The following is a 14109-nucleotide window of genomic DNA, read 5'->3' as shown; positions in this document are numbered from 1 at the left end:
ATCATTCTCCGCCCTCGTCGGATGTCACATTACGTCTACTAAAATCTACTAAAATGCAATACATTATTATGAATGAAACCTGAAAAATGTAATTGAAATTATGATAAAAAAGAAAATACCTTAAAGAATCTAAATAAATTTGACATGTATTAAATAAATTGAACAATTGAGAGAATAAAATATTGTGTGGCAAAAGAAAAATCTTTTAAATTGAATAAAATGAAAAACCAAATAAGATTGTCAAAATAAGTTTCTTAATTTAACTAATAAATTAAATATAGTTTAGTAATTTAAAATGAAGACAAGTGTTGGGATAAGTGTGAGGTAAATGAATAAACATGTTCACTCTTCTTCATTCTCGTATTCTATTTAAAAAATTAAATATTATCATTATACATATCCATATTCAATTGATATGTGAATTTCGCATAAAAAATTAGAATAAATTTGAATAATACTTGTGTATACGAATTACTAATTAAACTTGATTATTATCTCTACTTTATGTCCATGTCAATTGATCAAGTTGTACCATTTCACAAATAATTAAAGACATATATTATAAAACACAATCACACCACTTGTCCACTATTATATTGTTAGTGTAGTTGATTTGCTATTATTTTAAATTGTTATACTTGACTATACAAATAAAAATATCAATGAAAACATACAATTATTCAATATTTCTTATGACAATCTAAATATAATAAGGTAAACGTTTGATAAATAACCAAAAACTTTAAAATTATACTTTATATAAAGTTATCGACGAAGTAAAAAGAATATATAAAAATTTATTTCACTACAAATCTAAAAATATAAAAACACCACAATAATTAGATTTAAAACAAATTTTAATATTTAATTATTACATGTTAATTTTGATATATCGCAAGTATAATAAACTACTAATTCACTAAAAATCAGTCTTTCACTTTTAAATTGATTACCATAATGGATAATAATATCGTTATGTTTATTAAGTTCCATGGAGCATTGATTGATTGAACATTATATATAGTTTATAGGTATGGTGTCATTCTTTTACTTAACACGAGTAGTAAAATATCGTAATTTGATTGTACTTTAACTCAACTCAATTCATTTCACTTTTATTTATGACACTTAAACCTTGATAATTGAATTAAAAGTAGAAATAAACTCGGAAATATAAGATATAAACTTTTGAGTTAATGATAAACATAATGTCTAACAATATAAAATAGTAATTTAAAATAATTAGTGTATGAAAAGTATTGAAAACAGTAGAAGTAATAGTGAAAGGCCATTAGTAATGATGATGAAGAAGAGAAAAATTGAAAGTACTAGGAAGGAGTTTGGGTTTTGATGCGCTTTCAAAATCAAGGGTCCATGTGCACCAAAAACGAAATCTTGGTCCATTTAGAAAATGCAAAGTGGTTCAAAAATTCATAATGCAAGGTCATTTTCAGTGTTTATTGGATGGAGCAAGTGGCAAGTGGATTTGTTTTGAATAAGACCATGCTTCACCCAAATATTTAATAATTCAATAAACTATATCTTTATATAATGCATTTATGGACATAAATTTTTGTATCATAAAAATTAAATTTGGTAGAAAAGAGAGATAGTAATGATATAAATAATAGTATGGAATAAAAGTTTATTGATAGCATAATGGAGAGACACGAATATGAAATAGTTTTGAAGAAAATAGTCATAGTTTTGACTAGCACTAGATTTTGTAATGATATTAAGAGAGTAACATATCCCAAATGGATAGCCAAATTATTCAACTTTTATATAATTGTGGGAGGTTTCACCGCTGTACGTCACTAAAAAAGGAATTGTACGATTACGTTTTTTTTATGATTTTTTAAAATTGTAATAATAGATAAATAACTGTTTTTTATAAGACATAATTAACCTATTCATATTTAACTCAAACAAATTAAGAAGACATTAATCGATAGAAGTTTAATTATCTTATTATATCTTTAAATAATATAAAACAAAGATATTAGTGACATTTGATATCTTGGATAACTGAACTGTTATGATACAAACAAAGTTTCATATAAAATAAAATAAGAGATAAACATGAGTTTATGAATACATAATTTATTTTGAATGAGATAAGTTATCCAACTTGTTTATCTAAGCAATTTTAACTCTTTCCTAATTTAAAATATTTTGTTTAGTTCAAGGATTAACTCTTTCTTAATTTAAAATATTTTGTTTAGTTCAAAATAATCCTTGAGTAACTAAATCTAAAAGTTAAACCAACGAAAGACAAACTCAAAAAATTAGAGAAAAAACAAAAACAAAATTTAAAAAAAACTATAAAGAAACAGTGATTTTTAGAAAATAAAATTTGATTAACCTAAAATTTATTTATAACTAAACTTTTTATAAATGAAATAATTAAATATCATCATTAAAACAAGTATTCTTAAACTATTTTGTAAGTCCTTCGAATTATAATATTAAACAATAAAATACATGAATATAGGCACGTAATATAATGTAAAGTTCAAAATGTAAATAAATCGATAAAATATTAAATAGTTCAAAATATAAACAAATATATCGTATGTCACTGCATGAAACAGCATACATCACAAAATTGTTTATTTATATTGTAACTCGGCAACCAAAGGTTATTTCAGAATAAATATAAATTTACTAACATTTCAAGAATACTAAATTAATATTCATAATTTTTTGTTTAGGAATAATTATACTTATTTTTCTTGAGATTAGGTTAATTATACTTACACCCTTCCTAACTGAAAAAGCATTGACTTTTCTCTTGCATTTTTTAACTGTGTTCCATTATATATATATATATATATATATATATATATATATATATATATATATATATATATATATATAATATTATGTGTATAATTCATACATAAGAATAGAAGAGGTGCCTAGATTTTTTAATTTCAAAATTTAAGAATAATATATAAACTAAAAATGTGATTATGTGTTTCAATAAAAAATAAACCACGTGTAATTAGTGATATGATCAAAATTTGTTTTAGTCGTCAACTTTTTTTTTTTGTAATTGGTCTTGAAATTTATAAATATAGGTGAAATTGGTCCCACCTTGATTGTGGCAACATTTGTGCTAATGCGAGGAACTGTTAGCATATGACTTTCACGTGTTATTAATTGTATAAAATGGCATCATAAATTAAAAAGTGATAATTCACACCCATCTTTGGATAAAAAGAAAACATTCCATAGTTATACTCTTATCATATATAATATATCCCTTGTATTCATATATATATATATATATATATATATATATATATATATATATATATATATATATATATATATATATATATATATATATATATATATATATATATATATATATATATATATATATATATATATATATATGGGTTTGCTAACGCGCGTACGCCTGTTTTTTAGTTGGTACATTTTAGTAATGTGTACTGAGTTTTAGTAGACAAAAATATCCTTATATATCATGGATTCTAAGTTTTAAGATTAAGGGTATTTTAATAATTTTCATTCTCAACTAAAAAAAACTCCAAACCCTTACTCACCTTTCTCATTCCTCTCAATCCTTTCTTTTTCATCTGTCTCCCTCCAACATTTTCTCTGTCATCCCTACTGTAACCCCAATTGAAAAAATTAGAAACATTTGCCGTTAAACAATTTGCCTTTGTAAAGAGTTGAGTCATTGACATATTCACCTTCAGGCAAATGTTCATTCAAGATCTCTTCAATTTCACCATCTTCACTAACCTCTCTAATTTCATTATCTGCATATGTTGAATCATCATCTCTAAAAAAAATCCTCCAGTCCAATTACCAATTCCTTCGGATGTTATTATGCTTGTGAAAATTAGATAAAATTATATATGACAAAAATTATAAAATGAAAATTCATTATAAAATCATTTTTTGTAAGAAATTGTTTAACGAGTGTTTCTGATTTTTTTTCAGGCCAATTACCAATTCCTTTAATGTTATTATGCTTGTGAAAATTAGATAAAATTAGATAAGACAGAAATTATAAAATGAAAACTCATTGTAAAATCATTTTTTGTAAGAAATTGTTTAACAACGAGTATTTCTCATTTTTTCCAGGTCAATTACCAATTTCTTTATGCTTATGAAAATTGGATAAAATTAGATAAGACAAATTATAAAATGAAAACTCATTATAAAATCATTTTTTGTAAGATTGTTTAACCGCCAATGTTTCTGATTTTTTTTCAGTTGGAGCTACCATAGAGTGACAGAGAAAATGTTGGAGTGAGAGAGATGAAAGAGAAAGGGTTGAGAGGAAATGAGGGAGGTGAACAAAGGCTTAAGGGTTTCTTTTTTTCTTTTTTAGTGTTGAGAATGAAAGTTATTAAAATACTCTTAACCGTAAAACTTAGAATCTATGATATATAAAGATATTTTTGTTTACTAAAATCTAGTACACATTGCTAAAATGTATCAACTGAAAAAACAGATGTACGCGCGTTAGCAAATGCCATATATATATATTCATCAAATATTTTCTATAAATGGTGCTATTAAGTTAGAGTAGGTGTATGAAGAAAATTAACGAGGGATCCATTTATTCACTGTGAAAATTATATGGTAATTTCAAAATATGTTGGTAATTAAAATCATCAATAATATCAAAATAGTTGTTAAAAAAATTATCGATAAATTTTATCGATCAATACAATATTTATTAGTAATTATTAATGTTAAAAAATTTGTCAATAATTATTAATAAAAAAATAGTTGATAAATATTTATGATAATTAACAATAAATTTGTCTCGTGATAAAATTTATTGGTATAACTTGTTAATGAATATTGTGATTTAGTTTCTTCTTTTTTTCTTTTCTCCTTCTTTCTTCTACAAAGTTGTTATCACCATAGTTGGTTCCTTCGACTTCGTTTATGTTGGCTCTTTCGACTTCGTCTTCACTAGCTCTTTCGACTTCGTTTTCATGGGCTCTTTCTACTATTTTTTTCTCCCACTTTTTCTTTTTTATCTTGCTACCACCACATCCACTATTATCATCATTCAATTGCCTCCATTGCACGATTTTCAATGCACCGTTGTTGTCATTGCTGCATCGCCTCTAACTCATCTATTTCTCCTCCTCCACCACCTTCTTCTTCTCTTTCTTTTTTTTTCTTCTTCTTTTTCTTCACACATCTCTAATTAATTTATAAATGTCAAAAAATTTATCACTTAATTTATCGACAATTCTTTGTTTGGTAATCAAAGTTTTATTTTATCGAATGATTTTACCAACACATTTTAATCAATTTAACTACCAATAATTTTACCATGAAATAATCAAATTTCAAAACAAAAATGTATCATCATTTTATCAACTAAACTTACCCACAGAAAAATCTGTTGATAGTAATAATTATAGATTACTGATAAAATTTATCGACAAAATGTACCAACAAATATTTATTGATGGATATTTCTATTAGAAATTCAAATTCTAATATACTAATAGATATTATCACATATTTATTTCTATTGGTAAAAAAATTTCGATAAAATTTGTTAGAAATTTTTTTTTATCAATTGATTTATTTTTGTTGGTAAAATTTAAAGAATTTATTGTAACGTTTCAAATAAGAAGATTAACATAAAAAAGCAAATATTTGATCTAAAGATTGAGGGAAGAAAACGAGTTTTTGAAGAAGAAAAGGAAAATGTATATTTTGTTTTGTAGATAATGTAAAACTTTACTCTAAATGTTGAGTTTGAGATAAAAACGATTCATTTAAATCCAATACGACAATTGTATAATCTAGGATTAACCTATACAAACAATTCACATTAATTGAGCTTATTTTATACACTTATTTTGTTAAAGATTCACAGGTGTGTATATCATGTAAATATGGCAAAATTGACAATAGGATAAAAAATTCATAAACTTATTATTTTAAAGTTTTGAGTGAAAAAGTATATAATCAATTTTTTTGGATTCGTGTCTTATGTGTTATATTTTTTTAAATGAATTTTAAAAAAAAACTTATCCACTATTAAAAATATAATTGGTCTTAGTAATCAATTCAGACGAGTTATATTCACCATTAAAAAAAGAGTATTAATAATTGAAGTGTAAATTTCATAAATTCATTATTTTAAAAGAAATAATTTTTTTACGGTAATTTTGTTTTTTTTTAAAGAAAAATATTAACAATATTTTTCTTTGTCTAATCCAAAGAAAAATATTTGTTTTTCCATTTCTACATTAACTTGCATTAGTAATTTTGAGAGGCTGAAATTAAAAGCAAACATTTATGGTTGCTACTATTTTCGTACTCAACCGAGCAATTATTGCTGGAATGTTTGGCTCTTGGATCAAACAGACAAGGTACCAAAAATCTTGGGATGTAGAGTATACGCAGCGCAAGTTATATCTTATAATGAACAAGGTTGGAAATGGTATACATGAATATTAAGGTTGTAAATTAATTTTATTTTTAATTAATTCATATCTTGTTTGAGCAGCAGCAATAAAGGTCACAGAATAACCGAAGAAGTAAAAGATTTGTAGGCTCTGAAAGGAAATAAAGATACCTTGTTGGTTGAGTGGATATTTTTCTTTTTTAAAATAATGCTGATTCTACGAGAACAAAATCTTGTACAGTAGAAAACAGAAATATTCCTTTTTATCGAAATTAATTTTGAATGATGAGAGAAAAATTGGAAGTGTCCACTGCTGTTTTCCTTACTATTTTCAAACTCTGTAGTGCCCCTCCTTCTCACCATTGATGATGGCAAGAGTCCTTTCTAACAACTCAAATTGCACTAATTCCCAACCCCTCATTTCAATATAATAATGGAAATACTCATAATTATTATCCGGATTAAATATTTTTTACTCAAATTAAAATTCATTTGTGTCTGAAATTTTAATACATCTTAACATTCAAATTTTAAAAATAAATGAATATTTTTTTTTAAATTTAATTAAAACATATATGTGTCAATCAAATACTAATATAAAACAATTTAAAATCTAAAAATATTGCATAAACGAATTTTAGTGAAAATTTAGAGAATAAAAGCATGTTAAATCTTATTATTCTCACCTAAACGAATTTAGTGGTAGTAAATAATAAATTTGCAAAAATATAATTTAGGTTTTACCCTAAAAGAGGCATGGAAAAAGGGGAGGCAAAGAGAGAAACAGAACGTGCAAGAGAGACAGGACACTTATCTACAAATTCCTGGTCACTGCCCCCCTCATAGTACACTCCCTTGTCTCTCCTCTTAGTCTTCTCTAAAATAGTTAATATTCCATCACAACATTATGCTACTCGACTCCACAAAAAATAAAAATATATAAAAATAATACCATTCTTAACATTATTTTAATAAATAAAATAAAAAAAACCTTCTTCAAGTACATTCAAAATTAGTCTCTTTCTACTTTGAAATAGTCATAAAAATATAATAATACTAGTATGACACGTATTTATATTTATTTAATAGGTATTATAGAAATTAAATAGTCAATGATAAATGATGACGAAAATTTTTAATTTTTTTATGGAAAAATTATGTTTGTTAATGCTTGTATTATTATTATATTAATAAGAATAATAGGTGAATTGGGATATATAAAGTTGGAAAGTAGGTAAAGAAAAAACTCAATAATCACATCTCCTAAATTAGAAGGCTATATTGGGTAGATAAGGGTGTACAGTGAGTTAGTTGATTAGTTGTCTACAAAATAATATTCTCCAACCAGTGATCTCTCTTTCTCTTTCTTTCTCTCTCAATCTCTCACCAAAACCCTATCTATCATCATCGTAACATGGGTGATGTTCTAAGCCCTTTCACAGTTTCATCTCCTCCTCCACCCTCTTCCTCTTCCGACAACAACAGCATGCCCATGTTGTACTACGGTCTTGTGGTGGTGGGAACCGCCGCCATAGTGCTGGCCGTGTACAACGTCTTCCTCCTGAAACGCAGCCACTCGCGGTCGCAGCCTCCGGGGTCGAGTCCCAATGGTGTGGGAACAACAATTGAAGGGGTTTCGGAGATAACGAGGAGCTTGGAGAACCGACAGAGACAGTTGCTGTCGAGCTTCAAGTACAAGAGAGAAGAGGTGGCAAAAGAAAAAGAAGAGTTGGAAGATTTTGAGTGCCCCGTTTGCTTATCGGTTTACGAGGAAGGAGAAGAAGTGAGGAAGCTTCCACAGTGCAAACACTATTTCCACGTTCTTTGCATAGACATGTGGCTCTATTCTCACTTCGATTGCCCCATTTGTAGAACACCCGTTGTCGTCGGCCACCTCTCTCCGATCGATGCCTTCATTGAATCCGGCGGCATCTCGTAGTTCTTCAGATCACAAAAAATTATTACATGCCACACTCAGTTCATTTTTCACCTCAATTTTTTACTAAATATATCATGTCATGTCAAAATTAATTAGGACTTTCATGGTTTATTTAATAATTTATCGTGGGTGGGTCCTTTTTCCCTTTGGTGGGACACTGAAGTCAGTGAGAGTGAGTGAACTACAACTTGAACAGCACCAGATTAGGGTCATTAGTCCTTCGGAGCAGTTCCCAGGATCGATTTTTACCTCTTTTCATTTCTTCAACATTCAATATGTGTAAACCATTTTTCAGAGATTAATACTATAATTTTTTATACACTTTACCCTCTACTTTTTATATATATTTATCACAACTAATCCACATAATCATGTATGAAAATATTATTAATTAGTTTATAAAAATAATATTTTCTATTCACAGCACAAAATTCTCTTCTTTAATATCGGTACTGAAATGAAACTTTGATCTTTAATCCTTATATTTACTTTTACCCTGATATTAAGTTTGGTTCTTTAAATAATAATAATTTTTATCACTTTTAAATTTTGTATAATAATCAGAAAGTTTTTCCATGATTAATCTTCATCACCTGATTCACTATATTTAGTATATTTATCTTTTTTGTTATTTTTTCCCATACACAAAGTTTGAATTTGAGTTACAGGAATTGAGTTATGTGTTGTTGGTTAGGTTGCTGAATTATATGTTGTTTTTTTAGTTAGTTAATGTGAAAAATATGTTTAAAATACGTGAGATATTTTAAAAAAATCTTGTAAATTGCGTAATTTGAGAAATGAAAAAAATGAAGGCTTTAAGGGCGGCTTTTGTAGGTACGTTTGATTGGTTGGGCATATACCATTGGATTTGGTCCACATAAGTCCACATCTTTCAACATTCATCTTTTCCTAATTCATTTATTCATTATTGCTAAACATATTACTACTTTAAATTCATAACCATTTATTTTATAAACCCTAAGTTTAATTTTATACACCATCACTCAAGACATAAGAAAATGTTTACTACAGCCTACCAGAAAGGTTAAATAAATCTATTTGCAAAAATATCTATTTTTATTGATGTTCACTAAAAATATTTGGATGGAATATAAGTATAGATGTCTAAACCTTTTAAATTAAGCATAAATAATATATATATATATATATATATATATATATATATATATATATATATATATATATATATATATTAGTCTTTGTTAAGCTTATTATTAAAAATGATAGACTTAAATTCTAATTTAGTCCCTATTTTTATTGAGTTTATTAAATTTAATTTTAATTTTGTTTTTTTAATCATGTTCTAACTTTAAATTTTATCAATTTAATTATTTTGTGTAACATCATTTAAATAGTTAACAATATAGTGAGCACATAGTTTGTCTAGTATGACCTACTTTATCTAATGTGGAGAAGAGCTTCATTTTATTTAATATGTCAAATAAACCTGATTGTGTCACTTTGTTTAATATGATGTTAATTATTTAAATGACATTACTAAAAATGATTAAATTGACAAAAAAATAGGACTTGAAAAAATATCAAATTCAACAAAAATAGGGGTTGAATTAGTATTTAAGTCAAAATTATAAGATGTTTTTAATTTATTTGACGTTATATTTTTAAATTTATATAATTACAATTTTTTTTATCTAGCATTAGGAAGAAAAAAGAGAGGATGGGTATTATTTTACATTGAGTTCTCAATGGGTAGTATTTGATGAGTATTTAGATGGGTGTGAATATATTTGTTATAAGATAAAAACATACATAGATATAAAAAATTCATATTCGTATGATATATTATGAAAGAAAATAAGTTTTAATTTCTACATCATTAACACAGATGAATATAATCAAACAAACACTCATCTCATTCCGTTGTTGTTTCTAATTCGACTTATTAATATCTTCGTTAAGGTGTTATTATTATTATTATGATTAATAATATCCATGCATTTATCCTTGGATTTTTAAAATCCAAAACTAAAATTGTAAATTCAATAGAAAAAAAAAATTTCAGTTTCTAACTTTAAAATGTAGTTCTGTTCAGAATAATTATTTATCGATTTTAGCGTGTAGCTATTGAACTGCATTTATATCAGTTGTCCTTAATGAAACAAACGAGTCAAAATAAGAAGTGGTAGCCTCTTCAACTTCAATTTGGCTCTATTTGGAAGAAAATGTTCGCAAGGAACAAAAACGATGTAACATAAACGAAAACGAATACGTAAATTCTTTTTTCGTTTTCTTTTTCTTTTCATCTTTCACGAATTTTTATTAATTTACAACGAATATAGAGGTGTGGCTTTAGATTCGTTTGAAGTTGGAGAATAGAGGATAAAAAAACAATGGGTCAATTTGCCATGAAATCAAAGTGGAATTCTTATGTCATGGATGATTTTTCTATAAATATTTTTAGGAGAAAGAGAAAAACAAGGTTTCTCTATAAACTGAAACAAAATTATGAATAAGTTATAAAGTAAAAATCATATGAAATTTTATCTAGAAATTAATGTATATATAAGTTAATTTTAATCTGTGGAAGTTATTTTAGTTAGATTTTAATGTAATATAAAATTCGAATTAATTCAAATTAATGTTTTATGGTTGAATTTGGATCGACTTATGTAGTTTTTATTATTATAAAATTAGTAAACATTTTGAATAAATTGTAAATTTTTCAAACTTGTAGTTTTTTTATATAATTACTGTCATATTCATAAATAAATTATGTAAACTTATAATTAAATATAAAATTCATATTAACGAATATAAATATATTATAAATATAATACAAGTAAACCTCTTACTAAACCAACTTTCGATAAAATTCTCATATGTGTTTATTGGTTATTAATTAAGTTTCAACATATAATATTATATTTAAATACAATAAATGTATTCCTACGTGAATGTAAAGTGGTATCACTGAATGAATTATTAGAAATTTAAAAAGAAAGTTTCTTTAATGATTATTTTAGCAAGAGAAATATAATTCTTAATGTAAAAAAGGAATTATAAGTGAGAGATCCTCTCCCTTTGGTTGTAAAACTTTTATGTTAATAATATAATAATCTTTCACGCTTTGACGATCTATAGAATTTAGCTAAATTATATAATTTAGCTAGAGATCCTCAAATTAGAAGCCAAATAATGGATAATAGTCGAGTATCAAATAGAGGTACACTTCTAAAAACCTTTTTAATATTCAAATCAATACAAAAATATAAATCATATTGATAATATAATAAGTGACATGAAAAAAATCTTACATGTTCGTTAAAGATATTTTTTATATAAATAATTCACTTTGGAATAATAAAGTAAGAAAAACAAAAAAAAAACATGTGTTTAGTTATTCTTTCATATATATATATATATATATAATATAATATAATTATGTAAAATGTTATTTTACATTTACAAAATAATAATCAAATTAAAATATATGATTAATAATAGCATATTAATTAACTTTGATTTATAACATATGAGTATTTTCATAGGTATAAATTAGTTGGATTTAACCTTTTTAATTTAAATTTAAAATACACATAAATCGATATGCTGAAAAAATTAAATCCATACAAATCTATAAAACAAATGAATGTTAACATATTTTCAATTTTTTAATCAAATTTTGATATTTTTTATTTGGTTTAGTTTTAACATTCTAATTATAAATAATATAGACTAATCTTACTTACGAAAATGAGAGAACAACGAAGAACAATGAAAAGGAAAAAGGCTAAAAAGGTCTTTTAAGAAAATGTTACCCGTGATTTGAGAGGACCTTGGACTCCAGTCTACGGGACGCGTGTGTCCAGATATCTTACAAAAGTCTTTCAATCATTCATCCACTGAGAAATGTTAAAATGTACTAACAGCCCACCTTGAATTTCTCGGAAAACAGCTTCCACACATGCTTGGCGGAGAGAGCAATATCGATGTAGGAGTCGGAGTAAAATTCAGAGCAGAGATCGTCTATTCAGAGACACGATAAATGCAATATCCGGACAATTTATTGGAGGAGGATCGCTCACAGTCACTCGGAAGAGATCGTCACTCAAAACGGTATATTTGATTGAGAAAAGGAGGAGAATCATGTTTCCCAACCACTTCGGAGATAAAGACTTCTTCAAAGTTTTTAATTTCAGTTAGACAATCACAGATTGATAACGGTTGAGATTGCATATTACGATATCGGCAAAGTGTTAATTGATAAGAGTGCTTATTCAATATTTTGTATTGAAAATCATTAAGACTTTCTTGAATGAATTTTGGAAAGAGTGATTTAATAAATTTGAGAGAATTTGAAGATAAAATTTTTGTTATTTATTTGAGTGAATTTGGAGGTAAGTGAAAGTGGATTTGAAAGTAAATTTTTTAATTTGTCACACCAATCAAATCCTCCACTAATTCTCACAAGCTTTACTTCTAAATTCATTTTCACTTACCTCCAAATCCACTCAAATAAACAATAAAAAATCTACCTTCAAATTCTGTCAAATCCATTCAATCACTCTCCCCAAATTCATTCAAGTGAACAAAGCCTAAGATATATTAAAAGATTTTAATGTGTTTTATAACGAGTAAATTGTCGAATTTTTTGGCGAACAAGTATATACGAAGGAAAATTTAGGTTTTTAAACACAAATTAGAATCGGTTGAGAGTTGAGAAATTCATATTTGATATCTCCTAGTTGAGATCAACACATCCTACCATATGTTACTTAGTCGAACGTGCTTGAACACATTCAAGATCATAGTATCCATACCTCACATGTCAATGAAATTCTTCTTAGATATGGGTAAGATATGCACTTTGCATGCCAATCAGAAGACGACTAGAGAATGTTATGTTCCTTGCCTTAAAGTGACTCCATATGTCTTAACCCTCAGACCAATCAAAGGTGGTTATGATCGATCTTAACCCTCAGACCAACATTGATGATAGAATGGAACTTTAGGAACCAAAAAGTTGAGAACAAACAAGTTGGAAGGACAAACTAGTTGCCTTAGTATAGATCTTAGTAAGGAACAAGAACGACAAATGATGTCCATCCTCAAAGAAAAAAAAGACTCGTACCTAGACATTTATTGATAAGTCTGGTATACATCCACGAGTCCACGAGTGATGTCTCACTGTAAGATCCTTGAAAATATTTGTAAGTCAGATACTAGATTAAAAAAAAAAGTAAAAAGTGAATAGTAAATTGTGAATAGTAAAAAGTGAATAATAAAAAAAAAATATTTTTGGAAGGGATAAGTATTCCACGTAGCTTTGAGTCATAAGAGATCAGAATTCATCAAATTGTAAATAAAAAATTATTTGTGTAATAGTAAAATGAATAAAAAAAATGAATAGTTAAAATGAATAGTAAATTTTTTTGCTATAAATAGCCAAGGGGGGAGGCTGAAAATTTACACCAAAAAACTTAGAAAATTTTGAGAGAAGAGAGTTGGAAGAATTTCTAGTTGCAAAGGGGATATTCTGGAAGTTTTCAGAGAACGAGGAGATTAAGTCTGTAATAGAGGTAAGGGGAGCTAACCTTGAGTATTTCGTTTTGTATTATCTTGAGTCTTGAATATGCAATATTTTGCTCTTGTCTGATCTTCAATCTTGAATATGAAGTATCTTGTTTCTGTATGATCTTGAATTTTGAATGAGAACATGCTTCTACGTTTAGATCCAAGTGTGATAGTTGTAAAATATGATGTT

General features: G+C 26.3%; 1 protein-coding gene across 1 annotated transcript; it reads left to right on the top strand.

The window, feature by feature from the left end:
• Nucleotides 1-7694: 7694 nt before the first annotated feature.
• Nucleotides 7695-8684, top strand: LOC108331297 (RING-H2 finger protein ATL52). The gene has a single exon (XM_017565948.2). It carries the CDS (start codon nt 7839-7841, stop codon nt 8361-8363), a length of 525 nt encoding a protein of 174 aa, XP_017421437.1. The 5' UTR covers nt 7695-7838; the 3' UTR covers nt 8364-8684.
• The last annotated feature ends 5425 nt before the right edge of the window (nt 8685-14109 follow it).

The sequence above is a fragment of the Vigna angularis genome, chromosome 4 (assembly GCF_016808095.1).
Source record: "Vigna angularis cultivar LongXiaoDou No.4 chromosome 4, ASM1680809v1, whole genome shotgun sequence".
Classification (NCBI taxonomy): Eukaryota; Viridiplantae; Streptophyta; class Magnoliopsida; order Fabales; family Fabaceae; genus Vigna; species Vigna angularis.
This window is presented reverse-complemented; position numbering and strand designations above follow the sequence as displayed.

What these genes read in the sequence shown, in the direction of transcription:
- LOC108331297 (XM_017565948.2), top strand. Translation starts at nt 7,839, where the DNA reads ATGGGTGATGTTCTAAGCCCTTTCACAGTTTCATCTCCTCCTCCACCC.